At 40.2% G+C, this 21,913-nt stretch overlaps 1 protein-coding gene across 2 annotated transcripts in view; it reads right to left on the bottom strand.

Moving 5' to 3' along the window:
- PLCH2 (phospholipase C eta 2) overlaps positions 1-21,913 on the bottom strand; it is a 57,406-nt gene that overhangs the window by 17,898 nt on the left and 17,595 nt on the right. For both annotated transcript variants that reach the window (XM_030463892.1, XM_030463893.1), the window contains exons 2-9: positions 8,098-8,244; positions 7,510-7,753; positions 6,887-7,016; positions 5,315-5,485; positions 3,000-3,093; positions 1,291-1,494; positions 841-961; positions 53-224 (exon numbers count right to left, since the gene is read on the bottom strand). In XM_030463892.1, the coding sequence (XP_030319752.1) occupies positions 53-224; positions 841-961; positions 1,291-1,494; positions 3,000-3,093; positions 5,315-5,485; positions 6,887-7,016; positions 7,510-7,753; positions 8,098-8,244 (1,283 nt within the window). The remainder of the gene's footprint in view (positions 1-52; positions 225-840; positions 962-1,290; positions 1,495-2,999; positions 3,094-5,314; positions 5,486-6,886; positions 7,017-7,509; positions 7,754-8,097; positions 8,245-21,913) is intronic.

Genomic DNA, 21,913 nt, shown 5'->3' on the forward strand with positions numbered 1-21,913 from the left:
CTCATCACAAACAACAATAGGGATGGCACAATAGGGATGAGTAGGGTTTTACCTTAACCAGAATCTTTCCTTTAAGACTTGCTGGTGAAGGGAGTGTGGTAGAATCATCACTCTCCACAGAAGACAGATCCAGTTTGTCTCCCAGGATTTCCGTAAGATACTGAGCCATTTTCTTCTGCTGAACAACACTGCAGTGGTTCTCAATTGACAAGATAACAGGGTACCTGGCACAGACACAAACCAAGCATCACCAGCTGCAAATTTAGCAGTAAGAGAATAAGAGTTATTGCTGTCTGAGCCATCCTGTAACAGGCAGCACCACCTGGGAAATCCACAGAGGCTGGATAAACCAGTGTGGGCACAGGACTGATACCCCACTACTCACTCCAAACTGAATGGTCCATTTTTGACAGCCACAGGATTATTAAACTTCTGCAGTTTTCCAGAGCACACTTTTCAGCTTCACACACTGCCCAGTTCTGACTTCCATTTCCTACCAAAATGATTCTACCAAGCTATTCGTGAGGGAAAACTAAAAAGCCAGTGCTTTCAGCTCTCCTCTCCAATCAGTGCTTCACCCCTATGGCAATCTCACAGGTAAAAAAAAGTCAAGGAAGGTTCCAAGAACTGAAAAAATCCCTGAAGGGGCTTTGTCTTTACCTTTCCCCTTCCAGCAATCAAGTGATAAACCTATTGTGTTTGTTCTTCCATGGAGACTTCTATAGCTAACAACTCAGCATTCTGCCTGGCATATGCAGAAAGTGGTGAGATTTTCACTGACTGTCCAGGAACCCCAGTTTCTAGCCCTGAGACTCAGAGCCTGGCAGGCTGTATACATACTCATTCTTGATAAAGGCATATTTGTTGATAGTTTCAATCACATCTTTGAAGAGAATTTTGGAAGTCAAAGTGTATCCGTGGTGGACAATTGGTTCACCATCTGGCCCATCCCAGCAGTCAACTGCAGAACAGAAACAATGACACCCATCAGAACAGTAACATCTGGGCCCACCATTTGTGAAGACAAATGAGACTCTGCAATTCTCTTCAGCAATCAACTGACAATTATTTTTTTTCTCCGTGCTCTGGACACTACTCTTCAAATGTCTGCCTTATTTCCATGCTCAATAAATTCACCCATTACATGGCAACATTATTTTTTCCTTCTTTGTGAAATGAAGACATCACTTTGCTTTCTGCTCTTCCCCTGTACCATCTCTTCTGCAGAAGCCACAAGTCTTGCTTTAGAGAGGAGAAACAAAACTGATGATTCCTTTTTTTTCATCTTACCTTCTACACAGCGACAGCCAGCCTGCAGCACCCATGCATACATGTCCACCCTGGACTGGGACATCAGCTGATCTCCCATGAGGTAGGTATTATGTGAAGAGGTAATGAAATAGTGGCTCAGGGGATAATTCATGTTCTGATTCACTTGGTAGTGTTCTGGGTTGAATATGTCCCCCGATGGACTCCGCATGTAATTGGTGAAACCTGGAAGCAGATTTCTATTATTTGCTGCTATAGCCCTCCTAAAACCAGTTAAAAGTGCTCAGCCAGGAAGAAGACAGATGAATAAGAAGACAAATAAACCCACTACATCCCAACTGTCACAATGACCAATTGTGATTATTGCTTTCAAGAAATTTCTAGTTCTTTGTGCATTCCTTTCCTCTCCCTTTCCAGGAAAAAATGTCTGTTTGATCCAACCTGACATTGCAGGCTTATAACCGAAATTCACTGCAGTACTCCAGACCTGACATAAAACACTGTTTATCTGTGGCACTTTGAGTGATGCTACCAGAAGAATTTGTTTCCCAAAGCAGTGGGATGCTTGCAAATCATGCAGACTATATCACCTGGACAACTGCTGTATTGCAATCATCACTCTTGTTCAGAAGCAAAGTTATTTTTTTTATCTTTGTATGAAACTGCTGATTCAGCTCACCATTATGTGACCAGTATGTGACACCAGTATGTGACCACTATGCCACAAATTCTCAACTGTTTTATCATCCATTCTTATGCAAGGTCATTTTACAGATCACCCTAGTTTTCAAAAAGTTCTCTTTCCAGTATGAAAAACTGAAGTTGTTTGAAGTGCCTAGATTGACTTGTCTAGCTATGAAGAAGGCAAGATAATGAATCTGAGTATTCATTATTTATGTGACTGCCACTGACTGCAAAGCACTAGAAAATAAAAAAATTATTATGTCAACTGCTACAGTCACTTAGCATTAGTATAAGCTTAAAATAGATTAAGAATTTAGTCTGGAAGTAGAACAGACCCAAATCTGTCCTAGGCAACTATCATTTCTTTGAACAAACCAAACCAAAACAAACCACCTTACACAATATACCAGAAATTACCCATTCAGCAAACAAAACAGAACTTCTGTTTTGCCTCTTTTCACTGTGACAGCACAACCTCAGAAATGGGCAAGAACTTATGCACAGAAACTAATTTCTGAGGAATTTACTTTGTCCTTGAAGTCAATAAGATCTGGCAGAAGGTTTAGTACTTGAAGGAAGTGTCATGATGGTACAGCATCAAATTACTCAAAGTGAAGGCTTCAGGAGCAGAGGTCATGAAAGCATGGTCCTAAACAAATCTCATCTATCATCCTGCTTCACGTGTTCATATCAGATCACTCCTCTTATTGAAACTTACAGGATTTCCAAAATACCTGCAGGAATGATGCAACTAAATTCTACTGTATTTTCCAAAAGCCCAAATAAAGACACATCCAGTTCCAGCTTACCCTTCTATGACTGCAGCTTCATCATGATATGTAACTTTAAAAATCTTCCAAAGAGTACCAATTTCCCATTAGGCTGCTCAGCAAAAAATAGATATTAAAAAACCCAAAAAGAACTCCTGAAAAGCATGCTCTATACAACACAGCACAATGTTAAGACTACATATTATGCAAACAAATGCAATATTCTCATAATCATCTGAAGATTCCTTCCTACAAAAACTCTAGCAGCCATCTTACCATCAATCCCCAGAGCTCCCTCCTTCTTGTTCTCCAGACATGGCTCAAACTTGCTGATGATTTCCAGGCAGTGCTCTTTAGTCACATTTGTCATCTGTAAAAGTAGCAAAAAAGCAGTGTTAACTAGGAATTACTGCTTCTCACAGCTCACTCCTTTGTGCACAGTTGAACAAGTGGGAAAATTATCCACAGTGGCACTAAGGATTTCCAGTGAAATTCTCACTCCTGCCAATCAGTGTCAGGGCAGATAACCACCAGACTGCTTTGTGAAAAGTTTCTGTCCTATTGGCAGCTGCCTGATCACAGCCAATACAGACAGTTCTGCTTTGTAGGTCAAATCTGGTTAGAGTGTTATTAGGCACAAAGAGCATCCAAACAAAACAAGCTTTGTCACAAACCAATGGGATTTCTCCTCTTGTAGGATTAAAGGATTAGTTTGCATTATCAAAGGGTTTTTACTTTAAAAAAAAAAAAACAACAACAAAAACCACCACAAAAATGGCTCATCTTTATGGGCAGAAAGAAAAATCATTTCCTAGCAGGGTAACAGAGAATCAGGAAATAATGCTCTCAGAAAGCCCCTTGAGGAAATCTACTAACCTGAGGGTAGCTTCACATTCTTAACTGAAAAATGGAAAGAGCAGAAATAAAAAACACACACATAAATGTTGTCATTTATTAAAAAAGGACATTTATGAGAAGCTGTAGCTTCCACTACTTCACAATGTTTTCAGAGTTCAGTTTTAACACTATTATTTAATATTCCTGCTATTTACTGTTAATTTATCCTCCACTTATTACCCATGCTCTTACTTAATATTCCTGTCCTGAGTGGTCCAGCAAACTCTTTCCATTATCTGCTGTATACAGCACAGCCCTTGTTGCCAGAGGGGCTGCCAACAAGGTGACCACGTTGATGATTGTTTTGGCAACATGGAATTTTTGCCAAGAGGGAAATGAAACCACCAGACCAGTGCCTTTTCTGGGGAGTAATTTAAAACCTAATAAATAAAAGTGAAGAAGAAGAAAAAAATCCTAACGCTTGATTTGCCTGCACATTGTAGGTTTGCTGGGTTTAAAAGATAAAGAAAAGGCACAAAATAACCACTGTACATACTGTATGAGAAAGGGGAGCACCAGGGAAGGGAGAGAAGCCTCACATGAATTGTGATTAGCTGAGCTGATTTGTGGCCTGTGGCAAGTGTTCATTTTCCTCTCACCATCTGGAGGATCAATTGACCAATGAAATGGAAACATACGCCACTTATCTAAAGAGATAACTGCCAGAGAGGTGGCTTTTTTAGTCATTCATTTCTCAGACAACATTTGAAACCGATGAGGATTTATGATTTGCAGGCATGCAGCTCCAAAAGAGACCAGGAGAGGAAAAAGACAAAGAGAAGTCAATGCATTTGCTCCTGCACTGACAGCATCTTGCTGTCCAATTATTTTTCTTCACTTCAGAATCTTCCAAGTGTCTAGATGAAAGGTCACAGGATCACTCAGGGACCTTAGCCCAAAATCCTGCTCAAAGCAAGGTCAACTAAGGGTTGGACTTGATGATCTCAGAGGCCCTTTCCAAGCCCTCTGATTCTCTGATTCTTACTACCAAGTCACATCAGTTTGCTTTGGGTGTTACCCAGTCTGCTCCACAAAACCTCTGAGGATGGAGCCTGCACCACCTCTAATTTGCCTGAATAGTTTGAATTCCTACTCCAGTAAAAGAATGGCTTTGCTGAGCTGGAATCAGACCCTGTTCTTTGGAAATTTCACAGGGTTGGAGATTAAACCAATTGTGCTGTACCTTTGGTATTTAGGGTATGTGATATGTATCTTTGCAGCTGGAATTGCTGCTGCTTTGTGGTTTGTTTTTCGTAAGAGCTGCTTAAGAACCATCGTTGCAATATGGTCCTCAATACTGGTGCATATCATGGTGCATGGTGCAGTAGTGTTTCATACAGAGATAAAAAACTTGGTTGGTAATTGCACTCCCAGTTTTAATTTGGGAAATTATACCATTCCATCGTATTTTGGGCTGACTCCACCAGATTTTAGTAGCAATAGCATTTCATTTCTCAATCTTCTGGTGGGTGTAGGAGATGAATGTCCTCATGGTATTGGTAGCAGATGTCTCACCATTTTCTCATCTCCCAACTTACCACATACCAGGAAGAGCCAAAGTTGTTCTGGCCCAAGGGACAGGAGTACAACAGTAGTATTTTTTACACCCATGACAACAAAGCTCCCACTCCTCCTAAAAGGCAATTCTCCTTCTAAAAGGCTGTAGGCTGGGAGTCTTCTTGGCCTGGCCCTACCTTCTGCTCAGTCTCTAGGAAGCGCCTGAGGTCCTCAGTGTCCAGGTGGTCCTTGTGGTTGCTGTAGGTGAGCATCAGCAGGTACAGGTCCCGCCGGGTCGACATCATCTTGTAAAAGGCACAGAACTCATCGAAGTCCAGCGTGCCCTGGTTATCATCTGTATCAGCCTCCTGCACCACACAGCAATAAGGCAATGAGACACCCAACTGCCCTGAGGTAGCCTAAATAAATAAACAAACTGCTGCCTGAGAACAAGGCAACACCAGAATTAACTGCAGGCTGATCCTTCCCGGCAGCCTGCTCGCTCTGGGGCTGCTGGAGCTGATCAATTGATCAGGCTGATGCTTGTCCTGGCAAGCTGACAGCAGTTCAGTGACTTGCCCAACAACAAGTACTTCCACATCCTGCAATTTAGTCTAATGCACCCCCACAGATTTTTAAGAACTTAGACAAACAGCCTCCTAGCCTCCTCTTTCCTTGTTCCCAAAGGACACCCTGCACTTGCTCCTTACTCTTTTATCTTGATAGATCTCACTATTCTGTCTCTTTTCCAAGCCTCACACACTGCAGCAGTTTCAAAGTCTGATATGATTTCAGGTTTCTATTTCACAGGACAAAAGGTTTCTAGTGTTCTTGTCCTAGTGCATTAAAAAAAGATCAAAAATAAAAAAGCAAAAATCAAAAGGAACACTTGTTTCAAACTGCTTTTCTAGCTGCACAGCAGAAGAAAAAAATTGCATCCAGGCAGTTTCATCCTGTAAATACTTTATCAAACCAGGAAAAATCACTCAAAAAAAGAAGAGAAGCTGTGGAAAATGAAGACATGAACTTTAAGAAATCTTTAATCAGACTTAAACTGATTGCAAAGTGCAATTGTACAACTGCAGTAAGTGCTTAGAATAAGAGATGGTTCTGTCTTCAAGCACCAGAGAACAGAATTGCTTTTGCCTTGCCTCAGACATCTGTGTGAAAGATGCTGAAAACTATGATTCAACCCTGCTGAAAACTATTGATTCAATTTCTGTTTAGGTCCTTCACATAACAGACTTTTTGATTACAAAAGCACACACACATCTCCATAGCTCAGCTGCCAGGTACATCCAGACAAGGTCAGTAGAATGCAATGTCAGACAAACAGCTTTCAGCAATGCAAACCCCATGGCAGCTGAGGAAGTTTGCACAGTGGGTATTTTATAAGTACCAGTTATTGGAAGGTATTAGATACTCCACTGGAAAGCACTTACTAGAGAGAACATCACCAGAGGAGGAAACATGACTGAGTTTCAGACCAACAAGAACAGTGCAAAAGCAATCTTTGTCCTGGGTGTCTTTCTGTTATGTAACACCAGAAGGAATCTGGTGTAAAGCCTTTTTCTATGAATAACAATTTATTTATGATGTGTTTCTGGAGCTCTTTTCAATTTACCAAATGGACTGTGTAGTATCTCTCAGCAGAGTGGAAACAAACCAGCTGCTGAACACATTTGCACTCTCTCCTATTAGATTTCATACTAAATCTCCAGCAGCCCAAGCCTTGCTCTTTTAGACAATAATACCTCTGCATTTCTTACCTTAAACATTTGCTTGACTTTTTGTCGGGGTAGGTTCACATTCAGTTTGTGCATTAGCTGGAGCACTTCACTAATGCTCAGGCTGCCATCACCATTTTTATCTGCTTCATCAAAAGTCTGCTTCAACCACATTGAACAGGAGTTAAGGAACAGCACGGGATATTATGGGATATTACTGAACACTAGACATATTATAAATTTTTTTCATGTTAGGAAAGACTATAAATGAGACTGGGGATGAAAGAAAGTTCAAGGTAATATGTAACTCTACTCACATTATTTCAGCAACAGTTTCTGGACCTGATGTGCTTAACATGCAACACATGCTACTTACCCACACCCCAGTGCTGCACACCTTGCTCATTATAGCCCAGTGAAATGGACAGCTTTACACAGGCAGTGATGGATGAAAGAATATACCTGTGTGATTGTCAGTTCACTCCAGTCACTCATCTCCAAATCTTGCCCACAACAATCCTCTTCAAGGACTCCTCCCTCTCTGGAAACAGGGAATACCATGGGAGCTTTGAACCCAGTACTTGCTCTTTGCAAAATACATACTTAAAGGAATCTCTGTGCTTTCCACCACTGGGAAACACACTCAGAGAACAGAAGAAGGATATTGGTCTCTGGTCCTTTGGCGTTTTGAGAGGCTGTCTTCATCACTGATCCCTGCCATCAGATATTTCAGTCCTGTGATCCAGGTGCGTGCTTCATCTCCACTGGAAGACACCAGGTCCAAAGATTCCATGTGGTCTCCATAGTATATACTGAAGCAGCAGTTGGGATCAAAGCTGCCATCAGCATGGCGCTGGAAGATCTCTGATTGCTTCCCCTCACACACCTCCTGAATCGAGTCGATGGAAACTGCAACGACAGGAGAATGCAGCTCATTAGTGGCTGTGCCCATGCCCTAGGCCAGCCACCTATCCCGTGGAGAAATCCTGCAGAGAAAGGGCCCAGAGCTCACATTGCAAGGTCCCCAGTTCACAGGGGTTTTGCCTGCAACTCATTTAAAACATCTACACCACTGCTATCTGCATGGCAACCTGCATGAACTGGTACTCATAACCCACCTCCTGCCCTTGGAATTGAAGTGAAACATTCCTTTTCATCACCTGTGAACAAGACAAACCCTTTGTACTCATTTTCTGATAAGAGAGCAAGATCCTAGTAGGAATCAGAAGCAAGGCTGTGTGGCTGACACTCACTTTTGGCTCTCTCATTCTTGCGGGAGGGTCTCCAGCGGATGCAGGACTTGTGCTCATCCAGGTAATAGAACCGGACCAAGCCCTTGGAGCTGCCACGGAGTTTGATCATCTGGGTTCCAGCTTGCATGGAACTCATACATTTTTCCACTGAAGAGAGAAAAAAAGAAAGCTATTTCAATCAGTTTTCCCAGCATAGCCTGTGACTTCATTTCCCTGTGGCTTCTTTGTCTGGTCTGCTTAAGTAAAATTAAAACTATGACCATGTCTAATGTATTTCTTTTTTTCAGACGAGAAGAGCAAATTACTACTCAGATTCTGGATGGAAGAATAAAAACTAACATATGTAGCACATATTCTAAAAAGTGTAGACTTATAAGGAAATTCTGAGGTCAGGTTTCTCTTTTATCAATCTGTACATACAGATTACAGGTGTAACAGTGTCCCAGCTAAAACACTCCTTCCATGTATACCAAAATGCAGAAAAAACAACACAATTCCTTGAGGTGTTCCTCTCAGGCAAAAGCAAAAACACTCAAGAGAAGCAAGGTGGAGTAAAAAGAAATGGAGAAAATAATGGACATTCCTGTTCTTCAGAGCTCATACAAATTCAGTTAATTTACTCAGGCAAAGAAGGTTCAGCACAGTAGATTAGTTTGCAAGTAACTCACTAGTAATAAAAGAAAATTTAAATTTAAAGCCACAATTCTGCAGAGTATGTTGTTGACTTTAATAATGTATTTATGGAAAGAAGGTGTTAAATTAAGAACAAGATAAGCCCTTGTGCAACATTTCATTTCTTTAAGATGATCCATTGTCTTCACTCACAGATGCCCTGAGATTAAATCAGTGCAGTCAGCAGGTATCAGTCATAAAAGCAAATGTGCTTAAGTCCAGAAGCATTACTGGAACTCACTGCAACATCAGATCCAAAGAGGATTCAAACTTGGCTCAACCATTTCCCAGACACTGCAATTTTTCCAGTATTTGCTTTCATCGAAGTCAAGAAAAAATCAAATTACTTCTCAGATTTACTGCAAGATAATAATTACAGAAAGCTTAAACTTTGGCAAAATGCAATGACCCTGCAAACCAGGAAACTGAAACTAAGAACACTTCCATTCTTGTGTTCCTAGCAAGTAAGGCTAGACTGACTCCAAGTGATTTTTCATAGTACATAGTAGCATTTATAGTTACAATAAAAAGTTTCAGAGTAATAAAACAACACAAATAAGAAAACCCTACAATTTGTCCAGATACAAGAAGAAAGAAAACAAGCCAAATTTCATACTTGTTGTTAGAAAGATACTCTAATCTCTTAATCAATTATTTATGCTTCAGTAGCATTACTGACCTTTAGGAGTTTCTAGGTTTGATGCAAATGTGTGAAGGAGTGGGAGTATTTTAGCATGTGAGGAAGAAAAGAAGTTAGAAGGATTGAGTCATTGAGTATTTTTATACATGGACTAACTCTGTCAAAGGATTAATGTCCACAGTTCAGTCTGGCTCCAGATTATGTCATACAGCTTTGGCTCTGGCCAGTCCCTTTAGAAGAGCACAAAGGGCAGCATCACAACTCTGCTGAGTTCCACCCTGCTAACAGATCCTGGCACGATTAAGGCTGCTACTAAAATGCATTCACTAGAACAGGAGACATCTCATTTCTATAGCCATTTCCAGCTGGGTTTGCTGGGCTTATTCCCTACTGAAAAGAAAAGCTACTAGAAAGCAAAAAGGAACCCTTCTCAGATAGGGTATATCTGCACATCAGTATATACTGCACATCAGTATTCAGAAAGCAGCCTCAAGAGTCCAGTGACCTGCTATGGAAGATGAGACACTTCCAAATGCTCACAGCAAGGACTGAAATTTTCAAAAGGTCTGCACGTGTCAAAATGTACAAGCTTGCATTTGGGTTTCCAGAAGAATGTTAAAAAATCAGTAGTGACATTACAACCCAGGGGTTCTTGAAGACAGAACGCATTGTATCAGCAACCAGGAAAAATAACACAGGACTGGGTCTGTGGCTCAAGTTCTTCCATCTCTTCTGCTTCCCCCACACAACTGCTAGACAAAGTTGTCACTAAGATTCAGACAAGGAAGCTCTTAGTATGATACCATTTTGCCCAAATAAGTGGCAGGTGTTCAGCCTGCATCTTACCAACACGGCCGATTTTCCATCTCGGAGGAGCTACGATGCTGCCACCAACCCAGAAAAACTCTTCAGCCAGACGGGCCACTGAGAACTGATTCTGAAGCAAGGGACTTTTGGAGACATCCATATCTGAGACAAAGGGAAGCTTCAGAACTGAATGCAGGCACTGACAGCCTTAAAGAATATCAAGATTCTGCAGTACACATTTTCAGTGTAAAGGCATAAAAATACTTTCAGGAGGAAACAAGGTATCTGGCGATTTCCAAAATCCAGTAGTATTTTTCAGGTTATTACAGAGCAGTTTTACAGCAAATTTAGGCCTCCTCCCCTGCTCAGATTTAGAATATTAAAATCCCAACAAAATCCTTTTTCATTCTATGTGATGTACCTACACAGGTTTCAGTTCAACATTTTGAAGAAGACACATGACAGACAGAGGCAGGGCCATGAGGCAAGATGGCATGTAGATGAATCCATTTCTGGACAGAAAGGCCTCCTGATGATATTCTTTTTCTTTTGCTACTTTACCAGTTGCTAAGCATCCACCAAGACATGATACCAACTTACAGCTGCTGGCTTCTCCATGCCACTTCCTCCTTCTGGCAGCAGTTCCTACACAGAGGCAGCCCTTTTGTACATTTCATTACTGACAGATTGGAGAGTCCCACTCTTGCTGAGGGCTCTACTTGCTCTTCAAAACCAAACAACAGTTTCCATTGCAGTAAATAAATGCAAAACTAGCAGTGCAATCCATTCCTCTCTCTGCTCTCCTGCGCAACCCTTGCTTTTCACTGTGAATCTGTCCAGGTGCTTAAAGCTCTTCAGTCTCTTTCCAGGTCTAAGAAAAAGGAACAATCACATTTTCTTCTCGTACAACTGTTCAATATATCACTGTACCATTCTTCACCTTTTGTCAGAAGGCTCTCCTCAGAATTTTAATTGACATGCCTGATAAAAGAAAGAACATTTCTCTCTAGGCAGTAAAAACAAGACACAATGCAAACACAGCAACACATGTTTGCTTCAAATCCTAAATCCATCATACACACTAATCCCAAAGCCGTGGTGCTGCCCTATCCAGCCAAGGGATTTAGGTGACACGTTGCAGCTGCAGGAAAAAAAAAAAAAAAAGGATGGCTTAACACAAGAGCTTTCTTCTTCTTAGCCTATGTTAGCAGCACCTTTCCATCTCACAGACCTATTTAGCAATATCTTTGCAAGCAGACACAGAAGGTGCTGGCTGAGGACAGAAGGCAGGCAGGTACACTGTCCAGAATAAAGTCTGCACACAGTGTCAGGACAGTGGCGGTGCCTGAAAACTGACAGAGATAAAAGCAGGTAAGAATTAATTTTTAAAAAGCACTAAGTCACTACCTTATTCCATTTGAAATGCATCCATTGAACCCCAAGCATAGAGATCTGTCATTTAGGTTACAACAACCTCTTAATCTACATGAAGTTGTAAGCACAATGTACAATTGCTCTTGCCATCTGTGATCTCTTCAAGGAGCCCAACACGTTTCCATCTTGATGAGCTACACACAAATTGCCCACTTAAAAATACATCCATTAAGTACTTCCTGCTCCTCCTTTCACAGCCTGAAAAAGCTGTAGAGTAGTTAATTCTAGAGGTGATTCACATTCAATTACAAGTTATTTATTTCACCATCTATGCCCAGAATTCTTATATTAGGCTGGCCTCAGAGTTTAAGTACTGATTAATTCCGAAGAAAAAACAAACTGGATCTGCTCTAAGACTCCACCTTGGCATCATAACACTACACACTCTCCTGCCACACCCTGCTAGTTATTCCATCACCTCAGCAACAGCCTTCCCTTCTCCCAAAGCATCTTTCAAGAGTACTGCAGTGAGATGACTGCAAACTAATTGTGAACACAGGAAGAGCAATTTCTTCCATAAACCACTAAGAAGCATATAGCCACACCACAGAAAAGTGCCACAGAGAAGGCAAGAACCCATGAGGTATTTCTCTAAAAATCCTAATCCTTTTTTTTCAGATGGAGCAAGTTCTATCATGGACCAGAATTAGGTTGAGAAATGTGAGTTAATTATCTGCTCTGCCACATACTTCTCTGAATTCCTTCAATCAGTAAAAGTCTTTGTGGTTAATTTCTATGCTACAGAAATAACAACCTAAATGCAGAGAATAACACTGTTGTAACTCAAAAGAGAGGAGATACAACTGAACTTTGAAGCTCTCAATTATAAGGAGACAGAGGTAAGGTGAACTTTTGCAATAAACCACAAGTATTTTTGGTGTTTAGCTCTTTTTTTTCCTCTGGCAGCAATGATCACAAGCATTCCTTGCAGTCTTCCAGGTTGTACATGTAACAAAACCTCAGCAGCTGGCACTTTGTGTGCAAGGCAGTAAAAGGTGTTCCTTTTAAAATTCAAAAATTAATTCTGCAGGGACATCCTAGATTCTGCATTAATTATTTACGTGTTATCAACCTGGGGACACAGAGAAGGGAGAAAAAGATTGAAATGTAACTCCTGTTGCAGCCCTGCCCAAGGTATTAGTTTCACAGTTCACAATTAGAATTCTGCACAAGCATGACTTTGAACGTGGGTTTGGTTTTATTCAAGTTCAGAGAAATGCCAGTGATTTATAGCACCAGAAAGGAACTGTTTCAATGTTCAAGCTCAAGTTAGATTTGTAATCCAAAGCCCACCCAGAGAAGGATAATTTAAATCATTTTAGTTGCCACTATCAGTCTTCAGGACTCTTAACATGATTGTATAAACACAGAAAAATAATTATTCAAAAAGATCCTGTGTTTACTGATGATGCTGGATACCAGCTAGCAGTGTGGGAAAGCACCAGGAAATAACAAAGGGTTAAATGTGGCATAATGTCTCTCCCAGTTCATAAGCACAGTGAGCTGAGTACTTAGGCTATAAACCTACTGAAATGGCTTTCTATTCTTGCCTCACTTGACATCCTCAGAAAAATCTTGCTCACCTGACACGACATACAGATTGAAGACTTCTTCCCACAGCACTTCAGAAACTTATTTTCTGAGTACAATAGAAGCTTTTCATGCCACAAAAAAGGATTTTGAATACCAACAGTGTTTGAGTCTGAATGTCTGGCCACCAGTCGAAGACGTCACAAAAATACTTCAGATTTACTTAATGTACTAATTTTCAAAGTTCAATATATTGCTCCCCAGAGACATTAAATATTACAGAACTGATACTGCCAGTGAACTGTAAATCCACAAGGATCAGACTAGCAACTTCACAGCTATGCACTCTCCTTATCCTTGCATGAACACACTACAGACCCAGTTTACCAGATTAACAAGATGACCTCATTGCAAGAGGTCTGCTCTGAAATACTTAGAAACACATGGGCAGCAATTAGCAATACATCTATTAACTTTAATACAGGTACTGGCATTTCCCACTTCCCATGCAGGGAAGGTTCTTTTCCTGTGTTTCTGGTACCAGCTCTTCGCAGGAGGAGGGGCATGGGGAGTGTATGCTGATGGAGCACAGACCACAGCTGTTTGTTACGTTTGCTGGTTTTGTCTGACAGCTTAGCATTTTTACATCAGTTATATTAAGAATTCACCAACACAATCTCCCTCACATGGTTTTGGCAAGTTCCAAGGAAGGTTAAAATTCAGATACCTGGAGACTGATAAGCAGATTTCCTGCACTCACTCAACTGCCTGTTCAAAGGCTCAGAAAGGCCAGAACAGAGGCTGAGCCACACCTTATCCCAACAGTTTGTAAGATGTCTTTTCCTTAATTCTGAGGTAACTCCACTCTGCTGCCCTTTGACATGGCCACAGACAGCTCCAGGGCCACCAGACGGGTGACCATATGGGCAGCACCTCTAAGCACAGTAATCCACACCAGGATTAAAGCCACACATCCCAGCTGGGGCAGGTTGAACCCAGGTCCTTTACTAGTTTGTTTCTCACCAACCACGTTCCAAAGCTGAATATTTTTGCACTGCCTCACTCAACTTACTCAGTTTGACTGAAATGTGTCTGTCTTCAGGATGCAGCAGTTTACAAGGCCACTCATTCCCCTGGGGAAGCAGGGATGGCTGCATGGCCTGGAATTCACAGCCCTGAGACAGCTGCTTGCAGCTAAACAAGCACAAGTATTACCAGGGCTTTCCAAAACTGGTTAGAAAGTTGCATTATTAACATAAATTGATTCTGAAACCCCTTAAGAATTATTTTATTCACACGAAGGAATGTTCCTGGAACTAGGAATCAGCAGCAACAACAGCATGAGCATAATGACAGTTATTAGTCTGCCTCCTTCCCTGATGTTTAGTTCTCTTGAGTTTATTGGGGAAAAAAATAATGTAATTATTTTAACTGAGGAGAGATTTTGTGTTTTGAGCCTTTGAGTAGGTTTGGTGCTAAGGGAGGCTGTTTCTTTATTAAAGATTTTCTATCATGTTTTATCAATGAAACTGCAGAAAAATTATAAAAACATCTTTGAGATATTTCTACAGGTTTTGCCTTCAAACGATTAAGACACAATATCAAGAGCCTGGTAATGAACTCTACTCTGAATTCTGATGCTGCTTTGGGCAAAGGAAATTTTATTACCAAGACATCTTTAAGTAAAAAGGATTTAAAAGCTATTTGAACTTTTTCTTGCAAAACTGTGATAATGAAATTTGGTTTATTGAAGAAAATGTCAGGAAAAAGTACAGCTTTTTGAGAACATAAATGTTGCTCTAAGGTCACCTTGTTTCCAACCTCTGCCTTGTGTAAGAATATGTCTCTACACACTTAATTGAAGTAAGATCTTAAACTCTTTACATGTAAAGATCTTTCAGCACTTTACCATCTGTTCAGTGACATGGGTCATAAACATGGAAAGGGAGATTAGGGTAGGTTGGGAGGGAAGAAATCCATCAATATTCTTGAACCTCTTCCATGAAAACACCTCTCAGAAATCAGGAGTCTAACGCAAAATCAGTACAGGAAAACAAGACAGACTGGAAGACATCTGCTACAGAAATGCATCGCCACAGGCTGATTTTGTTTCACAAACTTTTGTCATATTTGGGGTGAGTTTTACTGTGTTTTACCTGAGACTGAGAACTGTTCTAGACCTTCCTTTTGTGCTATGTACATTTTAAAATACGACAGATTTCTTATTTCTTCACACGTTTCGTGAAGCATGGAAAAAAAGAAGCTGCATGGTCTCTAGGACAGTCTGTGCCTTCATTCCATGCTCTCCTACTTTCTGTGTTATCCAAGAGAGCCTTATGAGGGTATGCTGTAAATTGAGAGAAAACAGGATTAAGGCACCAAAAGAATCCACAATGGAGATGAGGATGATGATGCTCTTTGCCAGAGAGACAGGCATGTTACAGGAATTGCTCAGTGCTTAGGGGTTACTCCTAGGAAGATGCAGCTGACAGGTGAGAGTGGAAAGCTTCCTCTAAAGCCACTGCTTTAATCCCTCCTTTGCTGAAAACCAAATGTCAGAATCATTCATACAAATAATTAGAAATCTGTCTGTAGTGAAGCAAAGCAGATGGCTTGTACCTAAACAATCTGGGAGACAGAAAGTCCTGTGCCCAGGAACTTTGGGGAAGAAACATATCCACCTCCCATTCTTGTGACTCCTTCCTATGAATTTTAATAAGGCATGCTCCTTCCCCATCCCAAGCACATTAAAAAGTTTCAGCCAGTACTGATAAGCCTGACATCCAAGAATTATTTATCTAAATCTTAATTATCACAATAAAATGAAGCAAATGAAGTTTGTCTCAGAACCATATTTTGGCTTTGAACTCCTTTAACAAAGATACACATTCAAGGGGATTTACCTGATCTTGGACATTTTCTTTGGGCTGACAGGGGAAGGGGTGGGGGAGCAACAATATACTTTTTATTACTTATTAACTGTTCCAGAAAACAATTTTTTTTTCTTGTTTCTACCTTCGAATAAAACATGAAGCTCAAATCCCCATCCTTGTTAACGTTCTAATGGGTGACTGCTCATGAAACTGAACTGAGTAGGTAAAGCAATAATTTTGTAATCTGAATCTATTCCACAGCTGACAGCATGCAATCAGTGTGTATTCTGAACAAGAGAGCACGAAGCACTGAAGGCAGAAATGTGACTGTAAAATGATGGAGGACACTGACATTCCCAACGGTGCCTGTAACCATGTTGTTTGATACACAGACTCTGCAAGGGGCAGGTTGAAAGGGAGCAGAATCTTCCTTAGGCTGAAATAAAGCAAATAAACTTTTGTGGGAGATCACTGCCTGGACTTCCACTCCATAGAAGTTGGAGGTTTTAATATTGTGACAGAATTACTGAGAAAGAACAGTTACTCATCAAATTCTTATTTTCCTTTCCAAAACTATATCACTCTACAGAACCCAGCACCTGTAACTCTCAGAAACCAACTGCAGGTCTCTTTGTAAGCTTGAGAAGAGACCATAATTGTGGTTTTCTTCAAGCAGGAGCCACCTGCTGTAAGGCCCAAGGGGAAAGATGACAAGCAGTAAGGAGCAGAGCTACCCAGTGAGTGCAGGCTGCCCAGCTGGACTCCACAAGGGCACTGACTGCAAGGCAATGCAGCTTATTGCCCATTTTTTTAGGATTCACTATAGTTCTGGTAAGCATTGAAGAAGTAAAGTAATTGCTTCTGGGCTCCTGCAGGAAAAGGATTCCTATCTTTTGCTATGGTCTCCAATATCCACCTCACTTTGAAACAGAGCAGCCTGACAGATCCATTTCCCCCAGGGTTTAGAACCAGCATTTGAAGGCTGATGAAAGAGTCAGCTTGCTGGTTGCACTGTGCAAATGGGCTCTGTGGAAAATTTTTTGCAGAGATCCACACTTAATAGTGTTTCTGGACTTTGTTCAGTTCTGGGCTGGTCTGTATTCATTCTCTGTCAGGCCATGTCATGCCATAAAATTTAGTTGCTCTCTGCCACGTAACAGCTTTAGAGGGTGATGTTGAATCTCCCTCCTGTGATTCACTAAAACTTTCCCCATCAGCTGAAATAAATTCACATTCACCACATATAAATCACAAAAATCTGCAGGTAAGGTATCAGTTTTTAAGCTGTCCACTTAGCAAGAACATGAAATTTTCTTTGCAATGGTTCTCACCTTTTTTTTTCCCTTAAATCAAACTGAAGATGAAGCATTTGTAAAGCACCTATAATTGAGGTCAGAACAGTGAAAAAAATAGAGTGTGCATATTTAGTAACAGGGCAAAATCAGCAGATATGGTGCTTGAGAAACAGAGAACAGCTGTGTATTGATTTTTCTTTGGTGACCTACATTCCAAGAATAATCACCAGAAGACTATTAAAGAATCCTTCCAAATGGTGAAATAGAAATAAAATCTAAGAAGGTGGATTGTACCTTTGTAAGTCAGCTTAATTATAAGCCATGTTAGTATTGAGACCTTAAAAAGCAAAATGTATTTCCTTTTCCCTGCTTTTTTTAAATTCATCATTGAATAAAAAGTGACAACAGCAAAAATTAGAAAATCTCTAAAAGTACAACTGAAAAGCAAAACTGTCATCATTCCACAAACCAACAGACTTCAGAATATAAACAAGCTGATATTCAGCCCATGAAGCAGCAGTTACTCCCAAATCAAAATCCTTTTGGAACTCAAAGGACCAGAGGGACACATTTAAGGGCAATATCAATGGCCAGTTGCAGTATATAAAACCCAGCATCATCTGCATCATCTTTTCTCCCTCCCTTGTTATATCACACCTCTGTCAGACTTGCATAACACTGTGACAGACCAAAAACTGATCCAACTGAGACAAGAATGATGTCAGTACTGATCCTCATCATCTTCCCCTTAGAAATTCTGCACTTCTGCTACACTAGGGCTTCTCACCATCACCTTGCAGTGGGATTTGGAGCAGCTATTGCTAGGGGACTATACAGAAGTGTTAAAAAAAGGGGGGGGGGAAAAAAGGCATGCCATGGTGTTAGTGTACATGAAAATAGCTGTTTCGGTGAATTTGTTTCTGCTAAGGTTTCTGTGCCTTCCCAAACAAAGGGAACATCTTCCCTAACGTTTGTTGATCTCCAGCAAGTTTGACCTAAGAAGAACTGGCAAGATGTCATGACAGCTAGATACCAAACTGAACTGAAGTGCAGCAAGAAGCAAAGCACATTATGCTTTATGTTCCAAACCTATGCTTGCTAAGCACCTCATGTTTCACCATCATGCTCCAACAGTGACATCTCTTACCTCACAGCTTACCGAAGCTGTTTGTTTGGGGTTTTTTATACCACAGAAATTTCTTTTTATATTACTGCAATTTCTTAGCTGAGAAATCAATTCAGAATTGTAAAATTAGACAAGGATTTAGAATAGCTAAGTGTACCTTTAAAGAAGTGCTAAGCTCTTCCTTTTAGAATCTTGGTATTCATAATTTCCTTTATATGATCACAGCCTCTAATTAGTTGGATTAAAAAAAAAACAACACAACACACAACAAAAAGATAGCTATATATAGACTATTTTAAGCTCTTTTTTCTTCTAGTCAGCTCTTGTGAAATACAAAACTTCCCACAATGCAAGTATATGCACTCAACAGCAGTCCCACAGGAGATAATTCTGGTCATTGACAAGATAATAAAAAAAATAATCCTTTGAAATTAATTTTTTGTGCAGTGTTCATTTCCATTTAAGCACGTGCTTCCCTCTAGATAAATGTTAATGAAGAAAAAAAATTGAATTCTACATTCATGAAACACTGTGCAGATTTTTCCAACTGAATTATTTATACTGAAAAATCCTCGGGTTTTAGCTGATTAGAAATAAAAGTGGAATTTATTTAGCTGATTAAAATTTCTAGAATTGCTGGGGAACAATATTTGAAAAGATATTAGCTTGATAAATTCAACTGAGAAATACAGCTGAGAATATTAGTTTGTGCTAGGAAGTAGAGAAGCTATTTTTGGAGGCATTGTTTTCTGCAGGCTTCTTCCTCAGTTCAACTAATGGGAAGCTGAATGCCAGAGAGTAGTTTCAATAACCTTAAAAAAACAAAAACAAACCCCAAAACGTTCTACTAATAAATTCTGAGCAAGCAGCATTTCATTGTATCAGATTTCTACTAGACTTATCTTTTATTGTGTATGATAAATAATATCTAATATACTCAGTACCAAAGAAGATGACACACCAGGAAAAAATACTTTAAAGCTCCCAATTGGATCTCCTGTTCAGAATCCTTGCTCTTCCCCCAAAGCCTGGACACAGAGGGGAAAAGAGCCAAAGGCTCTTTGGATCAGAACACAAATTTCTGACAGGAAAAGAGACACAGGGCAGCCCAATTTTCTCCAGCATACTGAATTAGTGAACTTTCACATTTTGATTTTCACTTAGTTTCACATATGCCTTAAGAATAGCACTGTATTTATTAAAGCAATAAATACATAAAGTGTTTAAAAAAGGGGAAGGAGATCAAGTAATATCTATTCCAGAGCCACATAAAGGGACAAAAGCATGAGAATTATTCCTTGTATGCTGCCCAGGGACTTGACAAAATGAGAAATCAATCAGATCACTATTGCTTTCATCTTCTCAATGTTCCATAGCCTTACACTCAGGTTTCCTATTTTATACCCCATGGTTTTGGTAACAAATGGGTGGGTTTGCATACAGAAAGCAGAAGGTGAATTCCAGCAAATTTCAGATCTTTTATTCTGATCTAAAGCACAGAGGTACTTTATGTCATCATTTCTGCTTGTGAACAGAGGGTTTAACAAGTACTTTCGCTGATGCAAAGTGAGAGCTGACCTTTGTAAACATTTTTCAATTGCTTTTCACAACTGCAGTCGACTGCACAAGGTACAAGTCAGTAAGAAATCAGGCCTAAAGTGTTTGCTGAAGAGAAAAATAAACATTTTCTAATCCTAGTTAGCTGATCCCTGTTTTGTATAATAGATGCTCATTGTTCCTCTCTCTCCACTGTACTCACCTGAGTAAGATCCTTCAACTGAGCTCTGGTCACACTTCTATTCTCTACCTCTAACTACAACCAAGCTAAGATGGTGGTGAGCTGTCCCATTCAGACAGGGCTTTCCCAGACAAGGGCTCAGTGTGTGGCCCATTCTTCTCCCAGTGGTACTGGCAGGCAGAGTGAATTATTTCTTCAGCGACACCTGAACATTTCAGAATAACTGAAAGCAAGTAATTTCTTAGATGATCTTCCATGACTCATCAGCTTCTAGGCAGTCAGAACCTCTTAAAAAACAGGAGTGGCATGTCACTAGAAGTCTGACCTCTTGAGAGCCAGTACATTAGTGCCTCTCACCATAAATGTTTCACTAGAACACTGTATGAAGACTTCTGGAGGCATTCATATATAATGCAATTACTGTCTTCAGTTTCATCACCACTGCTGCCTACCTAAGTGAGAGGAGAATCACATTTCCTCTTAATACCACAGAGACAAGAAGGTGGCCACGCTTGAAATAGAAAATTCATTCAACCACCTTGTCTGGAGATTCAGCTCATGGAACCTCTGCTCTTTTAGGTAACCCCATTTGTTTCCAGGGTGCTGTCATGAGCTGGCTTAGAACGACACCATCTGGCAGAAACACTGAGCTGGGGAACATCCTGAAATCTCAGTCTCAGCCTTTTCCAACTGCAGACAGGGAATGAACCTGAGTGTAGCTGCTACATGCATGACTGCCCAGTGAGATCCTCACCTGAGAAGCCCTCTCTCTCACACCTGGTTTCAGAGGTGGGAAGTTGAACCTAGTAGTAGGAACACAAAAGGACTTTGGGTGACAAAATTCCTGCTCCATCAAACCTTCCTCAAGGACTCTAAAGTACAAACGAATCTGCAATGCTACATTAGGTTTCAAAGAAGGATGAGATGAGGAATACATGACATTATCAAAACAAAAATATTTTGGGTTTTAGTCCTGAAACTTCTGTTAGAAAATGAAATCAATAAATGTATGTGAAATTAAAAAGTTTCAATGAAACTGGACCGTTTCCATCAACTCAATTAGATTTTGGGGAAGATTTAAGAAAATCACCTTCTTTCCTTGGAACAAGAAAAACTCTAGCACAAAATTTCTCACCATTCTCTCTATTTAGCATCTTGATAAGTCAAAGCTTGTAAGCTTCCAAATCTCTAGACTCTATGTCAGCAATATGGCACAGGTAAATAAATTCTTATGCCAAGGCTAAAGATAAGCTCCAAGCTTTCTGCTATTTAAATAAATATTGACAATGCCTAAATGCATCTCATCGTCTATGCTTCACTCTTAATAAATCTCAAATAAAAATACTGATCAAAAGTTTTCCTTTTCTTCTAATGCAGACTGAAACTCTTTTGTTATTTACCTGAATTACTTGCATAGTTCTCACAGTCATTAATCTGCTAATGGATGGCAGGTTTGATTCCAACACGGAAACATCAAGTTAGACCCAAGCATTTTTCCACTTTGATAAAAGTTTCCATCTAGATCTGTTTTTTTCAGCCAATGTTACAAAAGAAAAGCTAGCTATAACGAGTGTGTCCTTCAGAAGACATGGCAAAGTACTGATGACAAGTACTAGTTGAAAATAGAGGCAGTCTGGGCTACTGATCAGGTGTTAGAAAGTAGCCAATGCACAGAGAGCAGCTGAACTGACCATGCAGAAG

This window comes from Calypte anna, chromosome 21 (genome assembly GCF_003957555.1).
Source record: "Calypte anna isolate BGI_N300 chromosome 21, bCalAnn1_v1.p, whole genome shotgun sequence".
Taxonomy (NCBI): Eukaryota; Metazoa; Chordata; class Aves; order Apodiformes; family Trochilidae; genus Calypte; species Calypte anna.